This window comes from Martes martes, assembly GCF_963455335.1.
Source record: "Martes martes genome assembly, chromosome: 15".
Classification (NCBI taxonomy): domain Eukaryota; kingdom Metazoa; phylum Chordata; class Mammalia; order Carnivora; family Mustelidae; genus Martes; species Martes martes.
The window spans coordinates 49,649,637-49,673,105 of NC_137903.1; the positions used below are offsets into that span (position 1 = coordinate 49,649,637).

Sequence of the window (23,469 nt, forward strand, 5' to 3'; positions counted from 1 at the left end):
GGTCCTGGGATCGAGCCCCACATCGGGCTCTCTGCTCAGCAGGGGGCCTGTTTCCCCCTCTCTTTCTGCCTGCCTCTCCGCCTACTTGTGATCTCCGTCTGTCAAATAAATAAAATCTTGAAAAAAAAAGTGATTTCATGGTTTACTTACCTACCACCCACAGCAAAATCGGAGATTGCATAGTAATAGGACTTGAGAACTTTGGGGTCGTTAAACACTTCATCTCCAAAAGTATTTAGCCGATTGAGAGTTACTCTGATGTCGGTGGCAGTTACCCATTCCTGTCGGGGGGAAAAAAAAGAAAGAAAAGAAAAAAACAGAAAAAGGTAAAGGGGCTGAAGATGAGAGACATAAATGTGACAATATTTTTTAAGTTTTTCAAACAGTTAATATATCATGTGACTTAAATCCTCTTCCGGCATTAAATCTGCTATAATGCTCAATGACTCCCTTAATTTCCTAACATTTGTCTCCTTGACTCCTCTCTTCTTTAATCTAAGTTGCTGTGTCACCACTCAGAGTCCCAAAAAAGCAGGAATACTACTCATTTCTTCACAAGGCTGTTGAAAGATTTACATGAAATATACTTTTAAATGTGTTGCATACGGGAGGGACTCAATACACACGTCCCTTCTTCTCCACCCTGTGTCCACGCCCCAAGTCCAGTCCGAGGAACCAGCACAGAGCTCATGGGACACCACGGTGGCATGAGCTGTGCTGCTCACTGCCTCCTCCTGCCCATTCTGCACCCTCTCTCTCTCCCTCCATCCCCAGTCCGCTACGGACAGATCTGGGGGAGGCATCCGAGTACAAAGTAATAAATTATTACACCGGCCAGAACCAGTCAGATGCAGTTTTTGTCTTGATCTCTGCCATAATGTCACTTCTCCGGGAGGCCTTCCCTGCCACCCAACCTAGAATTGTTGCCCACCCTATTTCACTTGCCTATTTCATTTATATTGTCTGTTTCCACCACCACAAGCCCACCCCACCCCACCTCCGCCACCACTGCCAAGACCGTAAGCCCCACGAGGGCAGGACTTCTTTGCTTTGTTGACTGCAGCTTCCCTGGTGCTCAGCATACAGTAGGTGCTCAAGTAACATTTGCTGAGCAAATGAACACATCTGAAGCAACCACAACGGATCCAATTGGTAGGTGTAGCATAATGAGAGGGGACAAGAAGGAAAGTTAATGTTTTCCTCTAGGTTTTATGAGATCTAAGCCCTTATAATAAATGCCCTTTCATTGAGCTAATTTTAGTCAGATGTTTACATCTGTGGTGGATTGTTAGAATAATGATTCCAGTGAATCATGTCTGCCAGCATCCACACCCTGCAGAGTCCCTTTCCACTCTGATGCTGGGCTGGGGCACGTGATTTGCTTTTTGCCCAGGGGACATGAACAAATGTGACACAGGCAGAAGTCTGATAAGCACTTGTGCCCCGAGACTTACCCTCTTGGAATGCTTCTGCCATCATCCAGGGAAGCCTAGTCTAGCCTCCTCAAAGCTGTAAGACCACAGGGGGAGAGAAACCCAGCCCCCAGCTGACCTGCCAGTGAGTGAGCCCACACCAACACAGAATCATGAGAAATAATAAATCATGATTGCTTAAATTCATTACATTTTGGAGTAGTATATGACACATGACCACCCAAAGATACCATATAAAGTCCCATCCTGGGAGTGCCTATCAGCATCCCCCATGGGGATGCAACAAGCAAGTGCAAGGGCCACGGGCATCTATGTTTTCAGAAGGCTCCCTGCGTGACAGGGAGGCACACCCCTGATTGAGCAGCACGGCTCGAACCAAGCCAAACACCTGGCACAGACAGCAACCTAGAGGGCTCATAAAAGCTAATCCCCGTGAAGCCTCCAAGTATAATTAGAAAGGAGAAGAGATGATGATTCCACTGCATCCAAACCTGGAACTCCAATAACAACTCCCACTCATGGCCACAATGCTAGGAATCTTTGAGTCGTCCGTAATGTAAATAGCTCAGCGTATCTCTGTGTTTAATGCTCATTGTATCTCATATCTCGTTTGAGCTTCATCTTTATCACAGCTCTCCTTGAGTAAAAGCTTCTCAAGGGCTGAGTCTAAGCCATTTCTTTCGTAACAGGCATCTTAAAAAGAACAGGCTGCGGAGCCAGACTTTCTAGGTTTTGAATCCCAGTTCTGCTGCTTAAATCTGTGTGATGTGGGTTATTGGATCTCTTCTGATCTCTTCTGATAAATGATGTCAATGCCCCATCTGTAAAATGGAGATCACGGAAGTATCTACCTGTAGAGTTACTGTGAAGGTTCAATGAGTAAACAGTATATAGAGTGTGTATATACATCTACAGTAAATATAGCTAAAGGGCTCAGAACACTGCTTGGCACATTATGGCACATTATAGTAAGTGCTATAATACATGCTGATTATTATTATTATTATAAATCAGCATATGCTCAGTAATATTCATATACAATGAAACCAGGAAGGAAGGGTCTGCTCTCCCATCGGGGAGATCGCAGCTTCTGGAGAGAGGCACAGGAGGCAATGAGGAGAGGGGGTCATAACAGCTCAGCTGTCAAGTCAGTTATCGTTGTGAAATCAGCTAAAGTCTGATCAGCGAGCCCTCCTTGGCAAGTGGATATGAAAACCAGAGCTCTTACATCCAGAGACACATAACTAATGTTTTTGCATAATGACAGCAACTGACCAGATCTATTACAGATGCCCATGACATTTCTACCACATTTAGTCTCACAAGTTCCTATGGTATAAAGAGTAGCAAACATCAGGGCGCCTGGCTGGCTCAGCTGATAGAGCATGTGACTCCTGATCTCAGGGCTGTGAGTTCGAGCCCCACATTGGGTGTAGAGATAACTTGAGAAAAAAACGAAAAACAAAACAAAACAAAACAAAACAGTAGCAAACATCAGAACTCCTACAGCTGGAGGAACTGCTTCAGGACAGGCTGATAAGGCATCCAGTTAGCAGAGGTTCCAGAATACACCACAGTCAAGTCACGTAGGTCACTGCTTCCTCCTGCTGCCTCTACCACCCACTATCTCTGTAGGGTAGTCAAATAGGATCATTGGCATAGGAAGCACTTAAGCTAGCAAACTGATAAACTTAAAAAATTTGTAGATCACATCTCCCTTAGACATTCAGTCTTCTGTTTTTTCGTCTATCAAAAAGTTATTCTTTCTACTCCTTATTCTGAACACATCTTACTACCATCGCAAGAAACATTTCACTGAAAGGCCTTTGCAAACATACTCACTGCTCACCAGAACCTCAGAGTTGACCAAGCTCAAGATTCATGATCTCCCAGCAAATTGCAGAAATACAACCGAAGGGAAGAACTGGACCCAGAGAGAAACATATGTTCATCTTTTGCCACTATCCAAAACCATGTGGTCAAATCACAAAGAGTCCCTGAATACAATAAACTTCAAGAGAAAGACTGAGAAGCCACAAAAGCACGAAGGGGCTCCTGGGTGGCCCTGCTGGTTAAGCGGCTGCCTTTGGCTCAGGTTGTGATCTCGGAGTCCTGGGACCGAGTCCTGCATTGGGCTCCCCACTGAGTAGGAATCTGCTTTTCCCTCTCCCTACTGCTCATGCTCTCTCTCCCTCTAATAAATAAATAAATCCTTACAAAAAAAAAAAAAAAAGGCATAAAGCCCAGAAGAATAAAGGAACTCCCTACTTCTCCCTACTTAGAAATGACGACAGATTTTCATAAAACGTACACAGAGTTTGCAGACCCACATCCAGTCTTTCTCATCTCAGTCAGTTTATACAGCTGCCCCCACTTAGACGTCAGCTTCAGCCACACGACAGAAGCATCTCCAATTCTGTGCTGCAGAAAGATTCCAAATTATGGGGTATAAAGAACATGGACACAGAATTCACGAGAAAAAAGATAGCTTTAACTCTTTCCATGCTCAAATAGGGAAAGGTTTCCATCGTGATGCTCGAGCACTGTACCACGGGAACCTACACGTATCTCCTGTCACAGACACCAGCACTCTCAGGTGATCAGAAGTTTTTATGATTGACAATAGTGCAAACAAACCTGGTCCACGTTCCCCTGCACAATAATGAGGAAAGATGGCATTCTTAAATGACTTGCTTCAATTGTTCCCCCTCTCGAACACTAAAAAATACTTCCTTTGGTCAAATGGAAGAGATAAGGAAGGTTGTGAAAATAATGGATAGATTCAGGGGGCGCTTGGGTGGCTCAGTCAGTTCAGTGTCTGCCTTCGGCTCAGGTCATGATCTCGGCGTCCTGGGATCAAGCTCCAGGGCGGGCTCCCTGCTCAGTGGGGAGCCTGCTTCTCTCCTCCCTCGGCCCCTCCCCCCACTCATGTCTGCCGGCACATGCTCGTGCTCTCCCTCTCTCTCTCTCAAATAAATGAAATCTTAAAAAAAAAAAAAAAAAGAAATAAAGAAAGAAAGAGAAAGAAAAGAACAGGTAGATTCAAATACTCTCTTCAAAAGGTCAGAAGCAAAATGTTTCCACTGCCAAGTAAAGACCCAAGTTTAAATTGTTCAGTTTTTTAAAAAATTTCTGCAGTTTCTATCCCAGAGTACACTGGCAGGTACATGAGAACACAAGAACACCACCTGGGCGGCAGGACTAAAGCTGCTTTCCTTCACATACTGAGAATATTCAGGAGAGCAGAATAATGTCCGCCTGGAAGCTGCCACTCCTACCCCTTCCCCCAGAAGGGGGACCACAGGCCTCCATACAACAGTCTTCCTGCCTCCTGCATGCACAGGGGAGAACCAGCGGGCTACAGAGTCAGCTTCTGGATCCATTACCTGCAGCACAGGGCTGTTGTCAAAGTTGTAGGCACTGGGCCTTCCTTCTAGAGTTGAAAAGGCCACGTTGCCCCCAGTTAGAGGGGAAATGTCACTGAATTCATCCGTGCACAAGGCCTGCTGCTCGTCTCCACCCGTCCTGATGAAGCCGCGGTTTGCCTTCGAGTAGGTGTTCTCGCAGGAGCCACTGTAGTACTGGTAAGGAATCCAGGGCCCGTCTTCCCGCGTGCGCTTGTAAATGGCGAAGCTCTCGGGGCGGCTGGTGTGGAACTTGAGGCGCACGTATGTGATGTCAAAAGCTTTTCCTGTGGGACAAACATGAAGTTGGTAAGTCATATGTATGAAGCAAAGAGATTCCCTCCATTCCCAGTTTGCTTAGGACCCTGACAAAGGAAGGATACGCCCTAGATGAAGATGGTTCCAGAACCCACAACACCTTGGTTGCTTCCGATAGGTATTCTAAACCTGGAAATAGTGAGCATTTTCCCACAGACAGGACTAGTTACAGTTTGGGTCATAAGTTGGCTCATAAAAGCTTATTTAAGACACGCATTGTTGGAATCTTGTTTGCCATGAAAAATGGTAGCACTGTACTTACACAATTAAACAAAATCAAAATTGCATTAAAAAGTGCACTTATTCTTAGTGCTGGTGCTTCAGCAAAAGCAATTTAATTTAAAAACAAAGTATTTGCCAGCTTTCTAGATGGGCATTCTGGATATTCAAGGTACTTAAAAACTCACTCTCTTAACTATTACGTTCCTTCTTGATGCAGGAAGACTATCACGAGCAGTATTCTTCTACTTATCTACTAAGTTAAGAGAGGAATTTCAGAAAGAAAAAGAGAAAAGGAGTGATTAAGAGATGGGGCAGGGAGTAGAGCAGGAATGAAGAAAAAAATTCCTCCAGCAGCTGAACAAAGAAAAACAAAAGAGATAGAGAAAAAAGGAGGGGGTGGGGTTAAAGAAGTTGTTTGCATTTGTTCAAAGAAGAATATGCAAGATCCAAGCACTGAGCAGGCAAGGACAGCAAAAGGGGGAGCCACTGGGCTGCTGTCTCTGGAGGATGAACCACTCCTCAGACAGCTTGCTGGGGCAGTTAGGGCACAGTCTGATGGCTGGGGCAGCTAGCGAGGGCACAGTCTGATGGCTGGGGCAGCTAGCCAGAGCACGGTCTGATGGCTGGGACAGCTAGTGAAGGCACAGTCTGATGGCTGGGACAGCTGGCGAGGGCACAGTCTGATGGCTGGGACAGTTTGGCTGCCAGCCAGCATGCCTTCAGGTGGGTCAAAAAGACAGAGCGCGAATGTTTTTAATCACCTTTCATTCTCCAGTTGGGTCTTCCCATCTCTGACAATATTTATTCTCTACAACTTCTACGCTATAGTGAAGATCACAGATTGATCAGCAAGTATTTTTTGGGCACAACTACATGTTCAGTCCTATGCTATATAGTTTGGAGGACAGGATGTGTTAGACATAAGAGGTCCTTGCCCTCGAGGAACTTACAGTCTTTCCTCCCCAAGGGAATTAATTCCGCAGGAAGCACCATACTCATCCTCCCCTACAAAGCCCACAGAAGAGGAACCCCTGAACCCTCTCAGAAGGGTTGCCGAGGGACTCCTGCTAACCTCTTCCTTCCTTGTGCCCACCCATCCGCAGGGGAGAGGGAGGGAAGGTCAATGTGGCCTGGAGTCTCCTCAGCTCACTCTCCAGCTGCCTGCCTGTGGGCCCCTCTCCTCTCCTGCGCACCGCAACGCAAGACTGCGAGACAGCGCGTCTGCCTCCGTGACAGGGAGGCCTGCAGCTGTCCTACTACCAGATGTGGGACCGCATGGATGAGTCCAGCTGGGCTGCAGAGGTGGGGTGCAGAGGTGGGGTGCAGAGGTGGGGGAGGGGGAGAGCTGAAAGCCCACGTGTCCATGTAAGTCACGTATTCCATTCTCTAATCCTGTAGTATCCACAATAAAACTAAGATGATGAGCATACCTAACTATTTCTTAGGTGGTCCAGATCTTAAAGGAGAAGTCTGATTAACTAATTCCCCCATACACCCGAAACACATTCACACACACACAATCTTGAACACGGAGGTGTGTGGCATGATGGAAAGAACGCAGGACTGGGCCCTGTGAGACCCGAGCCCAGGGCCTGGCTCCTTCAGTTACTAGCTGTGTGATTTCTGCTCTGCCATTTTCTCCTCTGCGAAAATGAGGGGGATGACCCCTGAGCCACCTACCTCAAAGAGCTCTTGGAAGGTCAAATTAAGATCTTGCATGTACCTGGTTAATTGTAAAACTCTATATACATATAAGGCATCATTAATAAGAGAGTTCAGAAGAAAACTCCTAAATTAGGATCCTGGATATGTTCACATATAAGGGTCTGATTGTCCCAGGGACTACGTACAGTTGCCAGAGAATGGCATACAGATCTGGATCTTCTACCCCAGATGCAGTACAACAGTTTGCAGACACAGGTTTTGCAAATCCCCTTTATACCCCACCTGTTAGAAGAATGAAAATGTAACCTCTATCTCTTTACTGTATCAAACATGTTAAAATGTTACCCTTGAATGAGGGTGTGGATTTATACTGTAGCATCTATGGCATTCCAGAGACTAGGTAAGACGTGCTGGAATGGTAAAACAATCGAGTTTTATTCAGGAACAGGTGGTTTGGGATGTTCAAAGGCTTCCTCACTAATCTGTGCATTACAGATTACCCCCGCTTTTCTACTGTCTCCAAGTCTGACATCTCATTGTTCTTTAACAACTCAACCTGCAGGAGACTGGATCAAAGGAGAGAAGATAATGTACTGTGGTCCCCGCTAAAATCTGCACCACAGAGCCACCCTCTGAAAGAAGCCAGCTCATGGGGTCATTCCCACTGGTGCCACAGACCCCAGGCAATGGGTGGCAGAACATGAGGAAGCAACTTTGCTAGCGTTCAACTTGGACGCAAATGAGTTTTCTGGTGCCGGCCCTTCCTCACTAAGCCTTGTTTTCAGAGCTGCCTTTTGCATTCCAACCCACAGCCATAGTTGAAGAGAAAAAGGGCTCTGTGGCCATGGGCAAAAGAGGCTCACACATTCCACAGGACAAGACAGCCACAGGCACTGCCCTCAGAGTTCAGGTCAATCCAGCAGTGGACACAGACGATGGCAATTCCATGTGATGAGGGCTTTGAAGGGGGGAAATGCACAAAGTTTGGGGAGCGTGGAGGAAAGTCACCTAAGGTGGATTTGCAGCATCAAAAAACATTTTCTAGAAGAAGTGACATCTGCGTCCGGACCTGAGGAATGCAGAGGAATTACCTAAGCAAACAGGGATCAGCTGTCCAGGCAAATGAAACAGCACGTATGAAAAGCCCAGAGAACACAGAGGAGCGATCACTGAGGAGTTAGAGTTGCGCACTACAGCAAGGACTGGAGCGTGGCTGGACATGGGCTCAACGGGAAGGAGCACAGGCCAGGCCTGAGACCACCTTCAAGAGCAACACCAGCCTAAGGGCAATGGCGAGCCACTGAAGCATTTATACGGGAAATACACGAACAGATTTGACTTTTATTATTATTAAGATTTTATTTATTTGAGAGAGGGAGAAGGAGACAGAGAGAGGCAGAGAGTGTGAGCCAAGGGAAGGGCAGAGGAGGAGGGAGAGGGAAGGAGACAGAACCCCACGCAGACTCCACACTGAGTGTGAAGCCCGATGCCTGAGATCATGACCAGGGCTGAAATCAAGAGTTGGCCACTTAACTGACTGAGCCTCCCAGGCTCAGATCTGACTTTTAAAAAGAGCACTCTGGCCACTGCCACTGGGTAGAGAGGAGGTTGGAAGGGACAGGACTAAAAGTGGAGAGAATAGTGAAGAAGATGTGGCAGGAGTCCCGGAGATGACAGTGGCTGACAGCTGGAATGGAGAGAAGTGAATGGGTCTGGGTGAGGTGTAGAAAGTTGACCTCAGTAGTAACTTAGTAACCGATGGACAGTAAAGGGGAGAGGGCACCATTTCTGAACTCCCTTCTACTTTTAGTCTGTGGACATGTTTCATGGTCAAAGCTCCTTGGCTGGAAATAAGATGGAAGGATTAAAAATAATATTTAGTTTTCTCATTGAAAAACAAGCAGAAAGGGGCGCCTGGGTGGCTCAGTGGGTTAAAGCCTTTGCCTCTGGCTTGGGTCATGGTCCCCGGGGTCTTGGGATCGAGCCCCACGTCAGGCTGTCTGCTCGGCGGGGAGCCTGCTTCCCCTCCTCTCTCTGCCTGCCTCTCTACTTGTGATCTCTGTCAGATAAATAGATAAACAAATAAATTTTTAAAAAAATAAATAAAAACAAGCAGATGGAGAGTAGAACCGTCCACTGTCAGAGAGGACAGAGGAGGTTCAGCAGGATTGGAGGCGGGGGGGGGTGGGGCGGGATGGGAAGAGGAGTTCAATTTTGGTTATCCTAGTTTTGAGGTGTCTGTGGATCATCTAACAAGAGGAAACGTCTGGTAGGGAGTTGGAGGTGAGTGGTCTGAAAGCCCAAGAGAGATGTCTGAGTCATAGTCTGTCCATTCCAGCAAGGGTGAGGAGTGAGGAGAGAGCGGACTTTTGAGATCACTCTGAGGGGTATCAACATTTAAAGCACAGACAGCAGATGGAGGACTGCAGGGGAGGCCGTAGGGCCGGAGAGAGGACGGCAAGTAAAAGAGACAAACATGGAAACCAAGAGCATTTGAGGAGGAAGTAATCAACAGTGTTAAAATATGCTAAGAGTCATGTAAGGCAATGACTGTGATGTCCACTGGCTCTAAGCCACAAACAGGTCACTGCTGTACTCAGGGAGAGTGGCCCCATGGACAGGGTGGGTGGGATTGAAGATGAACGGCAGATACGAGGCAGGAAAGCAGTCACAGCGGAGTGTGGTCAACGACAGGGGGTTGAAGGGAAGGAGGACAATGGTGGGGTAGGACGCTGGGTTCCAGGAATATTTCTTTCTTTTTTGTTTTTTTGAGGTAGGACGGAGGAGTCTGTATTACACGTTCTTGTGCTCAAGTCAACCAAAAGGGGCAAGGCTTGATATGGAAGCAAGGCTGGGCGGTAAGAACTGGCCCCAATAAGGAGAAACCTCACACCCTTGCTTTCTAGCTGGGTGCAAACACAAGTGACCGAGCAGGTTTTAGCAGATGGAAGCTGAAACAGTTCTGATGACTTTATCTTTTCTGTGCAGTGAAAATCAAAGGTACCTGCTAAGGGGGAGGAGTTGAGAGCAAAGCCGGTGGGGAGTATCTGCAGAGAGGGGACAGACTTCATAAGAGCCACTGCAGAGGCCAGCAGAGGAAGCGGACCAGAGGAAAAGACGACTTGCCGGGCAGAGACAGGGCTGCTGAGACAAGGGGAGGAGGTCATGACTTTGTGCAGACATCTTTGGACAGGTGTAATTTTCAACAGTCCCCTTCTTTGCACCCCGCTTTATAGATAAGAGACAAGGGCACTGAAATTACTTCAAGGAACTTGGAATCTAATCTGAAAAAATCGGGACACCAATACAGAAAATGGAGAAGGGTCAAGTCTTGAGTCATCTAGTCACCATCACCTGTGGTCATGGATAATCAAGAACTGGGAAACCAAGGAGCTGGGTTTCATTCCATTAAACAGCTGCCAGTGAGACCCATCAAGTATGCTCCCCCTCATTCTCTCTCTCCCTCGCCGTACCTCCCTACTCTTTATCTATCCATCCTACTCATTTCACAGTGGACAAAGGAAAAAGGTCTAAATGGTAGAAAAATAGAACACAAGACCAAGTCTTCTAATTACCAGTCCAATGATAGCTGGTCTACTATTTTTATACTGTGGGAGCATGTGGACGTAGACAGTGTGACTTTAAGATAAAGAGGCCAAGCCAAACAATGAAGAAAGTCAGCAAGCAGAAGTGTAGAAAGTCTTCAGCCACTTGCACAACTAGAACATCTTCTGCCCTTTGCCTTGCATTCATGAGCCTGAAGACCAACCATGGATATACACACCCTCGGGAAAATATTTAGCTTCTGAATGTTCCATTGCATTTCCCCCTCCTCCTGCCACATTCCTTCCATAAACAAAGACTCAAGTACAGATGTTTAGAATGAGGCGCACAAAATTAACTAATACTTCCTGCCCCGCATCCTTCAGTTCATGCTGGCTGAGGCAATGAGAGGAGGGGAGGGGGCCGTCTGCACAATGAGAATCCAGCCTTTGTTCATGCAGGACCAAGCCAAGGAATTCTGCTTAAGCCTCCTACGTGGTGAAGTATTTCTAATCTCTCTGAGTAGGGGAGAAACCCTTCCTGTCTTAGAATTGGCTTCAAGGACTGACTGGGAACATAAATGCTTCTCTGTTATGTGCAGCTCAGAAGAATTCCATGAGGATCTTGTGAAACAGCCCCCTGTACAGTGAAGTCATGAATGACAATGGCTATATAGAATTTCACGAAACTTCAAAATGCCCTTCCGTGGCCTGAATTCAATAAAGAAAACTAGTTCATTCTAAAGTATTAGGAGTCACTGATTCACTATTGTTCCCATGTGCTAACTCCTTAGAGTCAGAAAAGGACTGTTCTCCTTGAAGTCAAGCTTGATCTTAGCAATATAAAACTTGTAATAAGGTTGTAGTACATAGTCAGTTAGAGAGGGTAGACGTTTAGGCTACGCGATGGGATTCTCCAAACACAAACAGTTAACACAAACACTAGTCACAGAAAGCAGCGATCTGAAAACGTTTTCATTTTTGTTAGTATAACCGCTGGTTGAAATAAGAGTTCCCAGGACAATGTGTCCAGCTGCGTACCAGCTGTTATCATTCCACCTCAGCAGACAGATGGTACAAACACCGCCTGGCCAGTCAAGATGACCCAGGGCCAAGTTCATGCTGAATGTGGGATCCTCAAGTAGACACAGATGGGTGACCAGAAAGCAGAAAGAGGAACAGCCAAACATAGAACGTGTGGAAGTGATATGGGTACATGGAGTTCATGCCAACTGCTGGAAAACCCAGTTCTGCCTGCCTGCCGAAAAGCTAATTTCTATTGTCTAAAACTCATCCTCAAAATAATTTGATGATAATATTGTTTTCAATAACTTACTCTCCCATGGCTTCCCCTTAAATGTCAGTGTTCCTTCCTCATACCCTCTCTCAGTCAGCTAAATGCCAACAGGGCAAGGGGACAATTCTATGTGAAGCACATCTCAGCCAGTGCAACTTAGGAACAAGGACAAGAAACCTGTACCGCTTTGTATAAAATAGTCATCTAAAATTTAATTTATTAAAAAGTAAATAAATAAAAATAAAATAAAATTTTATTAAAGCAAATGCAATGGAAGTTGTAATCTGAGAAGTGTAATTGATATTCAAGTGAGTAAGTGTTTCAATAGCCCAAACTTCCTGAACACACGTAATATCACACATGAGCCACCATCCTGACAGAATGACATGCTGAGATCAGCGGCACCAGACTATGGAGAGTTCCAACTGCAAACTGCCACGATGAAATCCACAAAGCAGGCAGACAAAGAAGCAGTGCACGTAATCACATTAGAGTTCTCTTATTTCCTTTTTTTTTAAGATTTTACCCACTCATTTGAAAGAGAGCACAGAGGAAGAGGGAGAAGCAGACTCCCCACTGAGTGGAGAGCCTGGCGCGAGACTCCATCCCAAGATCCCAAGATCATGACCTGAGCTGAAGGCAGATGCTTAACTGACTGACTCACCCAGTTACGCTATTTTGTTTTTAAAGATTTTATCCATTTATTTGAGAAAGAGAGAGAGACTGCACAAAGGGAGAATGAGGTGGGTAGCAGACTCCCTGTCAGAGTTCTTTTAAAAGCTAAAATTCTAAGGATGCCTGGGTGGCTCAGACAGTTAAGCATCTTATCCGGCTCAGGTTCTGATCTCAGTGTTGTGAGATCAAACCCGGAGTTGGGCTCTGTGCTCAGCATGGAGTCTGCTCCAAGTTCTCTCCCCTTTTCTCTCCCTCTGCCCATCCCCCACATTCTAAACAAACAAATTAATTAATTAAATATTTGGGTTTTTTTAAAGCTAAAACTCTATACCAAAGCTGTTATAAAAACAGTGCTACGGTTGTAACAATGGAGCTATGGGGGGGGAGAGTTCTGAAGTTGACTGGCATGATTTGGGGGAAGATAAACCCAAAATCTTAGGAAAACTAGAGGTTTCCATAAAGTACCAATTTAAAATTTAAGCCAAAGAAGACAGTTCTAGTCTCTTCCTACCACTCCCCCCACAAACTAGCTCTTGGTGCTACTGGTAAATAAGACCATGGCACCAACCTAGTACAGCAATCCACAAAAAATAAAATCTTCCTGCTTGTATTACCCACCTGCGATACCCCAGGAATGCCGCATACTCTTCGGCAAACTTAAGGGTCAAAAGTGATTTGGCGTAACATGCCAATTAAATATGAGATCAGACAGCCATTATCTGAACAGAGAATTCTTAACCGAAGGCTAGAATATCGAACAGTCTTGGAGAGGACTTTCAAATAGGTACAAATTACTGTTAAAGATAAATCTTTTCCATTATTTAGACACAAAATAAGCCTATCCTAATTTGTATATCTTTATAATTTTATTTGAAACTTTCACCAGAAGACACAAATTCCCAAGTAAGATTCCAAGCCAAAAACTGGGCTTATGCCTTATTAACCCAAACCTCATGTTTACAAGACTCAACAGCAGCCCTAATTCAGGCTAGTGGGTCACAGGCATGCTGAAGGAATGAAGCCAGCATTTACTCCCACTCATCCAAAAAGAGGCAAAAAATCCACTCTGCTGAACAACAGAATTCCAACAAGGAATTGACTGACAAGTGGAATTTAATGGAATTCCATAGGGAAAGTAGTTAATTATAATACTAAGCAAATAAAATCAAGACATAAAGAGGGAACAAATATACAAGGTGCAAGGAACTCATACTTTAAAAATGTCTAATTGTTAAGATGTGAAAAAGAAAAAAGACACCATGATTTTATGAGAAGCTTAATTCTTGTTCTGTAACATTCACACACTATTGAGAATTGACTGATTTTTGGCTTTTATCAACAGAAGAGTAAAAAATGGTAAAAGAAGAGTGAGAAAATCTGGGGGAGAAAAGATCCTAATCTACAGTTACATGGTGCGATGACAGACGAAGAACGACGCTAGTAAACCCCTCCCCACCAAAGTCATAGGAAGTTGACCAACAGCATATTTTATTTATTCAACAACTACTCGCTAGGTGAATTTAAGCTAAAGTCTACCGAGCTATTTGAAATACTCAATCCTTCATTTTGCTAGAATGCCTTTTCTAGTTTCCAGTTTCTTTAATTCTTTAATTCTTTAATTCCTTGCCCCTTATTCCCCTAGATCAATTACTATTTGTATAATAGTAAGAAAGAAGAAATAGAAGAAATAACTACAGATACCATAAAATATGTTAAAGGCTAAAATATCTTTCTCAGTTTTCACAATTGTTTGATTTCCTACCACAGCCACCCATTAGGTCAAGGATAATAGCCCAACTGGTCTTGATAATTGCAAGTCCAAATCCTTCCATTCATTCAGCAAATACTTAGCGAGCACTGGGGCTCAGGCAGAGAATCAGACAGACAAGGTCCCAAAATTGTGGGGATGACAGCACAGTAGGGAGTGGGGTAGGTAAGGGATAAATGACAGTCACAAAACAAAAATATTGTGCGTTAGATGATAAATGACACAATGAAGAACAAGGTGGAGATGGAAAGCACAGAGAAGTGCTATTTATAAATACACGGTCATCAGAGACCCGGCTAAGGGGACATGTGAAGACGTGAAAGAGACATGGAGGGAAGAGCATACTAGGAAGGACAAATGCAGATACCCTAGGGCAGGAGAATGCCGGCGTGACCTGGGGAACGGTGAGGAGGTCGGCGTGGCCTAAGTAAGAGCGAAGAAAGAAAGTGTAGGGGGAGTGTGGTCAGAGAAGACAGGACTGGAGACAATGAATAAAGACAATTTTCTAAGTTCTTCCGCTATCAAGAAATAAGGTGGTAGATGGAGGAGAGAAGAGGGGGTTCCAGGAGAAAGTGCTCTTTAAGGTGGGAAGGCAGCGCATGTTATGTCGATGGGAAGGATCCATTACAACAAAACAGTGAGGCTCTTCCCCGGTGGTGGAGATGGATGAGAGTGTGTAAGGGACACCCACTCTGGTCCACAGTAGAGTTCTTTAAGACTTCTCAAAGACTTTCCTCAAGAGAGAAGAAATAATGGAATTAACAGGGGTCACTGTAAGTGTCTAGATTAAAGAGCTATCTGGTATCCAAACAGTTTAAAACCACAGGAGCTCTGGAAGGCCACTCCCCAGTAGAGCCAGCCCAGGGTAAGCTTTCCTGCTACAGTAGTCCCCCCACTGGCCTGTGGTAAGGATAGCCTGTCAGAATCTGGGAAAGTAGAAACCTTCTGAAAAAGTGAAAACTGTTGAGTCTCATCCCCAGAAGTTCCATTTTTATAAGTTCTGGGTGAGTTCCCAAACCCGTATTTTCAAAAGCACCCTGGATGAGTTTTATGTATAATTAACTACACTGGAGGGATATTGCCCGACTGTCAACTCTTCCTTATCTTGGTTCTCACCCTTCAAAGACTTGGGCAGGAAAAGAGCTCTGAGCTCGGTGCTGCCCTATGGAATGAACTTAGGCACCCGTGAGTGGTAACTCTGATTTTCACACGTCAGGATTTCGAGGTGAAATTTATTGCAAGTGTTAACTGTGCAGGCATGAGCAGCGAAGCAGAATCACAGCCGTCTTTCTTAAGACACATTCAGACAGTACACTCATAAGGGCTTGATCACCTCCCCTCCCAGGAGCCGGGTGACTGGACTAGCTGAACCCAAACTCCCCGACATTTTTCTCCATGTCAATTTCCTCTGCTGGCCAATTTGTACCCTTGAGGGCCTACTTCCCAGGGAAGTAGAAATACACTGATTTTTGAGAAAGCTTGCCTGCTGCTGGGGTTTCACAGCGCTATTCCTTCCATGCAGATACTGGTCAAGATGCCCTTAAACCAAATTCCCTATCCCCTCTTGCTCCTCTACTTCCTCCTTCCTTCTCCGACAATTACTAATACTTAATAAAATGATACAAAAACAATAGCAATTCTCAATGGCAAGAAGCAAATCTGGAAGCCAAGAATTCACTTCTGCTTCGGTACACTCAAAAAGATAAGAAAACGCTTTTTCTGCTTTGTGTGAAAGCCTAGACTTGTTTAATTCAGTCTGTGTCAATAATGTTGGCATTTTTTAGGGAGGGTGTTACGTTCTGTTGGCTCAAGACCAGTGCAGAAAATCTTTACTTCTCAGAGAAGAAATTTCAGGTACTAATATATATATTGATATATAATGTAATATACCATACACACACACACACACACACACACACATAGAGAGAGAGAGAACTGTATAGTAATAATAATAGTAATAATTATATATTATGTGAAGGGATACTTAAAAGCAAAGTACCAGGAATTCATTTTGATATTGGAGAGAGGGAGAGGGAGGAGGAAAAAAGGCAAGGGAGATGAAAGGGAAAAGGGGGAGACAGAGACTGACTGAGGAAGTAAAAGAACAGTCTAAAATCCAGAATATCAATTCTGGATATCAATATCAATATCCAATTGATATTCTGGATTTTCCATACTCTCAGAGCGTTCACATCTCATCTGCAGGGCGTGCTTTCTTTTCATTTCAGAAATACTTTGAAGTAACTGATCCCATCTCCTTCCAGACTCCAGCCTTAGGACACATACTTAGTCATTTAGAATGCAAGGTTGACAAACTATAGCCTGCAGACTGAATCTAGCTATTTTGTAGTTTTACTGGAACAAAGCCACGCCCATTCATTTGCACTCTGTCTCTGGCTGCTTTCTGCTTAAAAGGGTAGAGGTGAGCAATTTTGAGAGAGCATGCACGGCCTACAATATTTACCACGTGGTCTTGCAAAGAAAGCAGTTGTCAATCCTGATCTAAGAAATCAGAGACTGTAAGAACAGAGATTTCTACTAAAACCTCTTCTGTCTCATCTGCAAGCCATACCGTTTTAAAATCTGGTCCAAGGACACTAGAATGTTTCTTCTATTGCCACAAAAAATATGCAGAAAGTTTATTCAGAAATTTTACAAGATTAGTAACAATTCTAATATATCTGATACAAGAATTACTTTTTACTTCATAGGGGGAAAAAACTAAAAGTGCCACCTTTTTCTTTCCTGGCAAACAAACAGGCAGAAAGGTCAGCAGTTAAAAGAGGAGGGGACGGAAAGACGCCTGGGTGGCTCAGTCGGTTAAGTGTCTGCCTTTGGAGTGGGTTATGATCGCAGGATCCTGGGATGGAATCCCACGTCAGCCTCCTTGCTCGGTGGGGAGCCTGCTTCTCCCTCTGCTTGCTCTGTCTGCTTGTGTTCTCTTTCTCTCTCCCTCTGACAAATAAAATCTTAAAAAAAAAAAAAAAGATGAAGGGCTGTAATTTATTTCAAAAATCAAATCTATAATTCCCTCTACAGCCCACAAAAATAAGACAGCCAAGCAGAAAGACAGAGGAGATAGCAGTGCTGTAAAAAGTAGGACCATTTTTCCAGGGGTGCCACCGGAACCCACCCCAAGTGGAGACTTAATGAGCAGGTAAGAGCAATGAAAAGAGGGAAACGGAGACATCAGCTCAACAGCGTATCACCACTGGAACAGCAGGAAAAATGACGTGTTGATAACTGCAAATAAAGTGGAAAATGCGAGTAGATCCCATTCAGATCTCTGCTAGAACCTCCCTCCATTGTCCTCTGGGTAGGAATTCAGTCCTTCACACAGGCCTCCTTGTGCTTCTGCTCTTCTGAGCGGATGGACCGTTTACATCATGAAAATCCTTTGCCAGCTGGCTCTCTGTCCACAAGTGACTGATTGTGAGCAGATGCCTTCCTAAGATAAGGATAAATGAATACCCTCTTCTTCATTTTTCATTCATCCGCAGAGGCATGGAAACGCACGCCCTATACACTACCTTTTAGAAACCAAAGTTTGTGTTCTTCACATCACTTCATCTCTCGTGGGCCGTGCTTGAACTCACTATTGCGTTCCTGATTAAACTGTGGCTGCGCCGATATCTAACATGTACGCAATCTCCCTAGACTATTTGTAAACAATCTCGCACTCCCAGATGCGAGCATCTGCTTATTTTTTCTAAAGACTTGAACACTGAATATTCCCTAGGACAGCCTTAAGTTTAGAACATTGGATAATCTACCACGATAAGAATCGAAACTTCCATCCAGAAGTCAATCTAAATTACTGGCATATTTAGTGTTAGAAATTAAATAGTTGTGTTCAAATGTGCTTTTTTTTTTTAAGATTTTATTTATTTATTTGAGAGAGAGACAGTGAGAGAGAGCATGAAAGGGGAGAAGGTCAGAGGGAGAAGCAGACTCCCCATGGAGCAGGGAGCCCGATGCAGGACTCGATCCCAGGACCCTGGGATCATGACCTGAGCTGAAGGCAGTCGCTTAACCAACTGAGCCACCCAGACGCCCCAAATATGCTTTTTTCTAGTTAAATCACCTTCCCTTTAATGTACATTATGCTTCCAGAAACTTGTTTTAAATTTCTCTTCCATTAAAAAGTAGTCAAGAGTTTTCAATATCTCTTTCTAGTGAGAAGACACTTTTTATGATCACGACTGGAGCTGTTTTTATACCTTATGTATATCCCACACTCAGTGAGAGGATGTCGGAGAAGACCATCTGACCAATTATTCACAGAGCATACTTCGGAGAGGTCGGTCAGATTCCTAGTACTTCAAAAACATAAGCCTTTCTTATCTGCTTTCCCTTCTACATTGAGAGCAAACATTTAGCAGTGCTATCAGAAGAAATGTTCTTCAAATCGACCCTTCACCATATTTCAAACAGACAGTGCTACAGTTCTCATCCATGGGAGTGTTTCACATGCACCACAATGGGACTTGTTCTACCTTTCTATTTACATTTTGGAGGACAGCCAAAGTCTTTTCTAGTTCTCTTTGATCTGATGCCAATGACTTGGTATCTGACACCCACCTGGAAGACATTCTCTTAGGAACTACAGGACCAAAAAGGAATTGGGAAGGAGCAGGAAAATACCATATAAACACATCCTACATCCTCTCACTCTCCAGCTTACCAATCTGTGCAAGCTATTTGATCCGGTGCAAATTCCTTAGACATGTTATTGCAAGGGATTCATAAATCTGAACAACTCTGCTTCATTTTGTACCTTCAAACCATATCCTAACACTCTCCAGCATAAACTAAAACCTCCAGACCAGCTTTGCCATGGTTTCCATCCATGTACCATTTGTGGCTCCAGAGTCACCCTCTAGCCTTTACTCCTGCCAAACCCTACCGATCTTTCCAGGTTGAGTTCAAGTACTATGGTCTCCGTGACATTTGTGTTATCATCTTACTTTTCTGAACACATGGCACCTCCTACCCAAACCGCAGAATTCAGTACTTAGTATTACATCCTTGCATAAGTTTGCTTTACCCTCCGAGAGAGCAACTTACTCAAAAGCAAAGGAATCCATCTGTACTTTTTGGGTATCCTCTACAACAGCAACATTTTTCAAGCTTTTCTGACCATGACAAAACAACAACACAACAACCACCACCTTATATTGCAACCCTGAACACGCCATTACTATTATCTACGATGCGACCTGATGCTCTGTTCTATTCTCCATTTTATTTGTTAAAAATGCTAGTTACAGCTCACTAAACTGATTGCTCACTAAACTGATTGCTATGACATAAGGGAGTTGTAACCCACCATCCCTCAGGCACTGTCCTTGACACAAACCAGGTGCTCAGTAAGTATTTGTTTGCTAGACTGACTCATCTATTACACACAGCAGGTCAGAATTCTGCAATGAAATGTTTTCTAGTCCCTGACAAAGTTTAAGATGATGCCTTTAAGACATTCTTCCAGTTATTTTAAAACCAGGACAACATCTCTAAAAGAGCCTTTGGGGGGCAGCCTTCAACAAGAGCAAAGGAAAAACCCCTCTTCCTAAAGATAAAAGGCCAGAAATCCCATTTGTGAACACAGCCTCCTTCAGAGGATAAACCAAACCTTCCAAAGTTCGTTTTAGCAGCTCTGGTTCCAGAAGAGCTTCAACCAGGAGCATGCGGTAAGTCTTCAGGGTAGTGGCAAGGATTTCCTCTTTGTGGGATGGATGGAATAACGCATGGTGCTGGGGGTTATACTTCTACTAAAGAGAAGACGTTTGGTTATTTACTGGGAAACTCCATTCTCCACATCTCATGTTCATGGCACTGTTTTCATTGGATTATCAGTACCTGGAATTACCTTTTACTTTTGTATGTTTTGTTGCTATGCCCACATACACACACGCAGACATGAGAGTGACCTTTGCAGGACTCAGAGGTCTTGTCTCACCTCGCTGTCCCTTCACTTCGGAGTACATTTCGGCTGTCTTTTAAAGGGAGAGAAACGTCTGACTTGTAAAATAAGCAGCTATCCCACACAAGAAAGACAATGGCCTAGGTAAGCCTGGTTTGTTGTTTGGTCCTTCATTCAATGATTTATTCATTTTGCAGAAATATGCTAAAACGAACCACATGCCAGGTGGCTGTTTAGGCACTGAAGATACAAGGAAGAAATAAGACTCAGTCCTTGTCCTAAAGTAATTCCATATGATCTGTAAGGGAAGACAAAAATCATTAAAATGCAAAGTGAGAGACATACTATACTGGGGAGTAAGGAGAACCGTGCGTCTGTTTTTCTCTTCTGTAAAATAAAGAGCTTGACAAGACGAACTGTAATGTCCAGATCCAAAAAATAATTGCTTGATTTTACAACCCTACCTGTCAGCAATGTTTCTAAGCATAGCTCTCTCACCAGGTCTTTTTAATACTTTCTTTTCTTACAGGAACATTCTGGAGGAATGCTAAAAATGCCATAAGAAAGGATCTCACAAAGACAAATGACATCAGAGACAGGAAATGTAAGCTGATTTCCAATTAACTTCAGTCCTAGAAAGAACTAGATAATTGTCCGCACCTACACAGGACTTCTGCCAATATTTTGTACTCGGTTAAGTCCTATATTCCCAGATGCAGGTGAATATTTATAGTGAATAACTTGCAAAGGGATAACAGAAATAAAGGTACAATTTTTAAGGTTAAAGCTTTCTAATGAATGCGCACAGGGTTCTCAAATAATTGTTTCCATCTTCGGATGAGAAAAAGATAACTCTTGGCTCCTATGTCCACAAAAGCTGACACCTTTCCATCTCCAGGCTCTTAACAAATACTCATCCATCTCTGTCCACATCTAGCTGTGAGGGACAAACGACACATCATGTTTTAGATTAAGTTCTTCAGTAGCAAGAAAGAATGGATTTTCTGCTCTTGCTTCTCTCACTTGAAAAAGCAAATGTCTGGATCCCTTTGAAAATTAGCCCAATCTATAAAACACTGGAACTAAACTGAACTCCCACCACTACTTGGCTCCTGCATTCTTCCCGGAGCTTGGAACAAAGACCCCATTGACTTCCGCATGTGGGCGGATTAGAACTGCAACGCGGCCCTGTACCACATTGTTGCACGGTGGCTCCAGGCTGATAAGTCAAGGAAGCTTTCTGCAGACTTTTCTGTTTTCCTTCTTTCCCTGGCGATAAAATTTCAAGCCTACCATAGAACGTAGATGTGTGATTTAGCATAAAGCAGGCCTGTCTATATATTTTTAAATAGAGAGACAGGCTTCACTTCACTTGCCTGCTTATACTGAGTGCTGTGTCCAGCCCTTGTAGAGGTCTCATCAAAGGCCAGACTAAGTGGACATGTGCTTAATTAGAGGTCAAACACTCCAAGTTTGTAAATGTCCAGGGAGAACTATATATGTACACACGTGTGTGTGTATATATATACCTACATATGTATACGTGTATATATATAAATATTATACTACTCATAGTATATTAATATATAAAATATAATATCTATAACAATATAATATATATAACAATGAAAATGGGAAGGAGCTATGGAGCTAAGTGGTAAAAACAACAGCAAAGGGACAGCAAGAGGGTGAACCAATGCTCACCAATTTTCTCCAGAATTTACAGACCAAGTTTATAAACCTTTTTTTAGTGGCACCTCCTTTCTCATTTAATTTCCAAGCACATCCTGAATGCCTGAGGTACTGGGGAGCGTAAGGACGAATGTGTCCTCTGCCCTCACAAAGTTTACAGTCTGGTGGGACCACAAACCAAAGTGCAACACAAAGACGGACGTGCTACATTTTAACAAACGCATCATCAGGGTTGACGGATTCCAAATGGATGATTTCACAGGCTTAAAAAAGCAATTATGGACAAATTTAGATTTTTCTGAATAACTGATGAAATACAAGTGGGTGGTTTGGACAAAGTAGATCAATATAATATACACCCTCAACTGCATTTTCTTTCAGTGCTTCTCTTGATTTCTCACTACGTATGAGTTTTTAGAATATTGACACTAAGTAAAATGCCTGGCATTGTCATTCTCAACACCAGAATAAAAGAAGGGAGCATTGTAAGGAACCCACAGACAGAACTTCCATGAATACATGTACAGATAAGGACAGAGCCTAGTTCTACATACCACATATGCCTTAATGTAATAAAAGAATGTCTCCCCTAAATTATCCTTTCAGAAAGGGAAGAACTGCTTTGTATTCTAGTTCTTACAAAGCTTCCCAGTTACTTCATTTTAGACCACAAATTACTGTGGGGAAATCAAATTAGCTTGAAATGACCTCAAATAATACAAGTTTTGGAAGCTTATAGGACACATAATAGAAGACTTTTGTCATTCTATTTTGCTTTTAAAGAGGCAAAGAGATTAACCAAGATTTATGTAATTATCCCTGGGAGGTATGGCTTTAAAATTAAAAGTGCTGAATACTGTAAATAATAAGCCTTTTAAAGAATACTTTATTAGGCAGGAGAATACGTGGTATACTGTGAAGATCCCAAATATAAATTAAAAGAAGAAATGGAAAAATGCATACTAATATTACATGAACCAGTATATACGGCTTAAAATAAAATTTCCAGTGATAGCAATCTTATACAAACTTTTTAAAGTACACTATCATAAATAATTTATTCTTGGAAATGAATATAATATGATCTGGGAAACTATGCTGATGGCTAAAAGATGACTTTAATAATCGCTGATGTCAAAGACATATATAAAGAATTAGAATGAAATGGTTCCATAAGGGGGTGCCTGGGTGGCTCAGTGGGTTAAGCATCTGCCTTTGGTTCAGGCCATGATCTCAGGGTCCTGGGATTGAGTCCCGTGTCTCAGGGGGAGAGTCAGCTTCTCCTTCTCCCTCTGACCCTGCTCATGTGCCTGCTCTCTCTCTCAAATAAATGAATAAATTTTTTTTTAAAAATGGTCCCATAGATGTAAGAATATGAAAAATAATCCTATTTTTATATGTTATTTATAACATGTAAGTTAATAAATTAAATATTTTAAGTAGGCATCTAATTATTTCACCTATTTCCCTAAAATTTTTACATATTCAAATTGTATAAACCTGTTTTAAAAATCTACTCAAAGGGAAAAT

The 23,469-nt window shown here is 43.4% G+C and overlaps 1 protein-coding gene across 1 annotated transcript in view; it reads right to left on the bottom strand.

The window, feature by feature from the left end:
* The window catches only part of LAMC1 (laminin subunit gamma 1), a gene marked incomplete at its 5' end in the record, with an annotated part of 126,039 nt that overhangs the window by 38,778 nt on the left and 63,792 nt on the right, over positions 1-23,469 (bottom strand). Inside the window, 2 exons of the mRNA XM_080824502.1 lie at positions 151-281; positions 4,820-5,124. Of these exons, the coding sequence (XP_080680628.1) occupies positions 151-281; positions 4,820-5,124 (436 nt within the window). The remainder of the gene's footprint in view (positions 1-150; positions 282-4,819; positions 5,125-23,469) is intronic.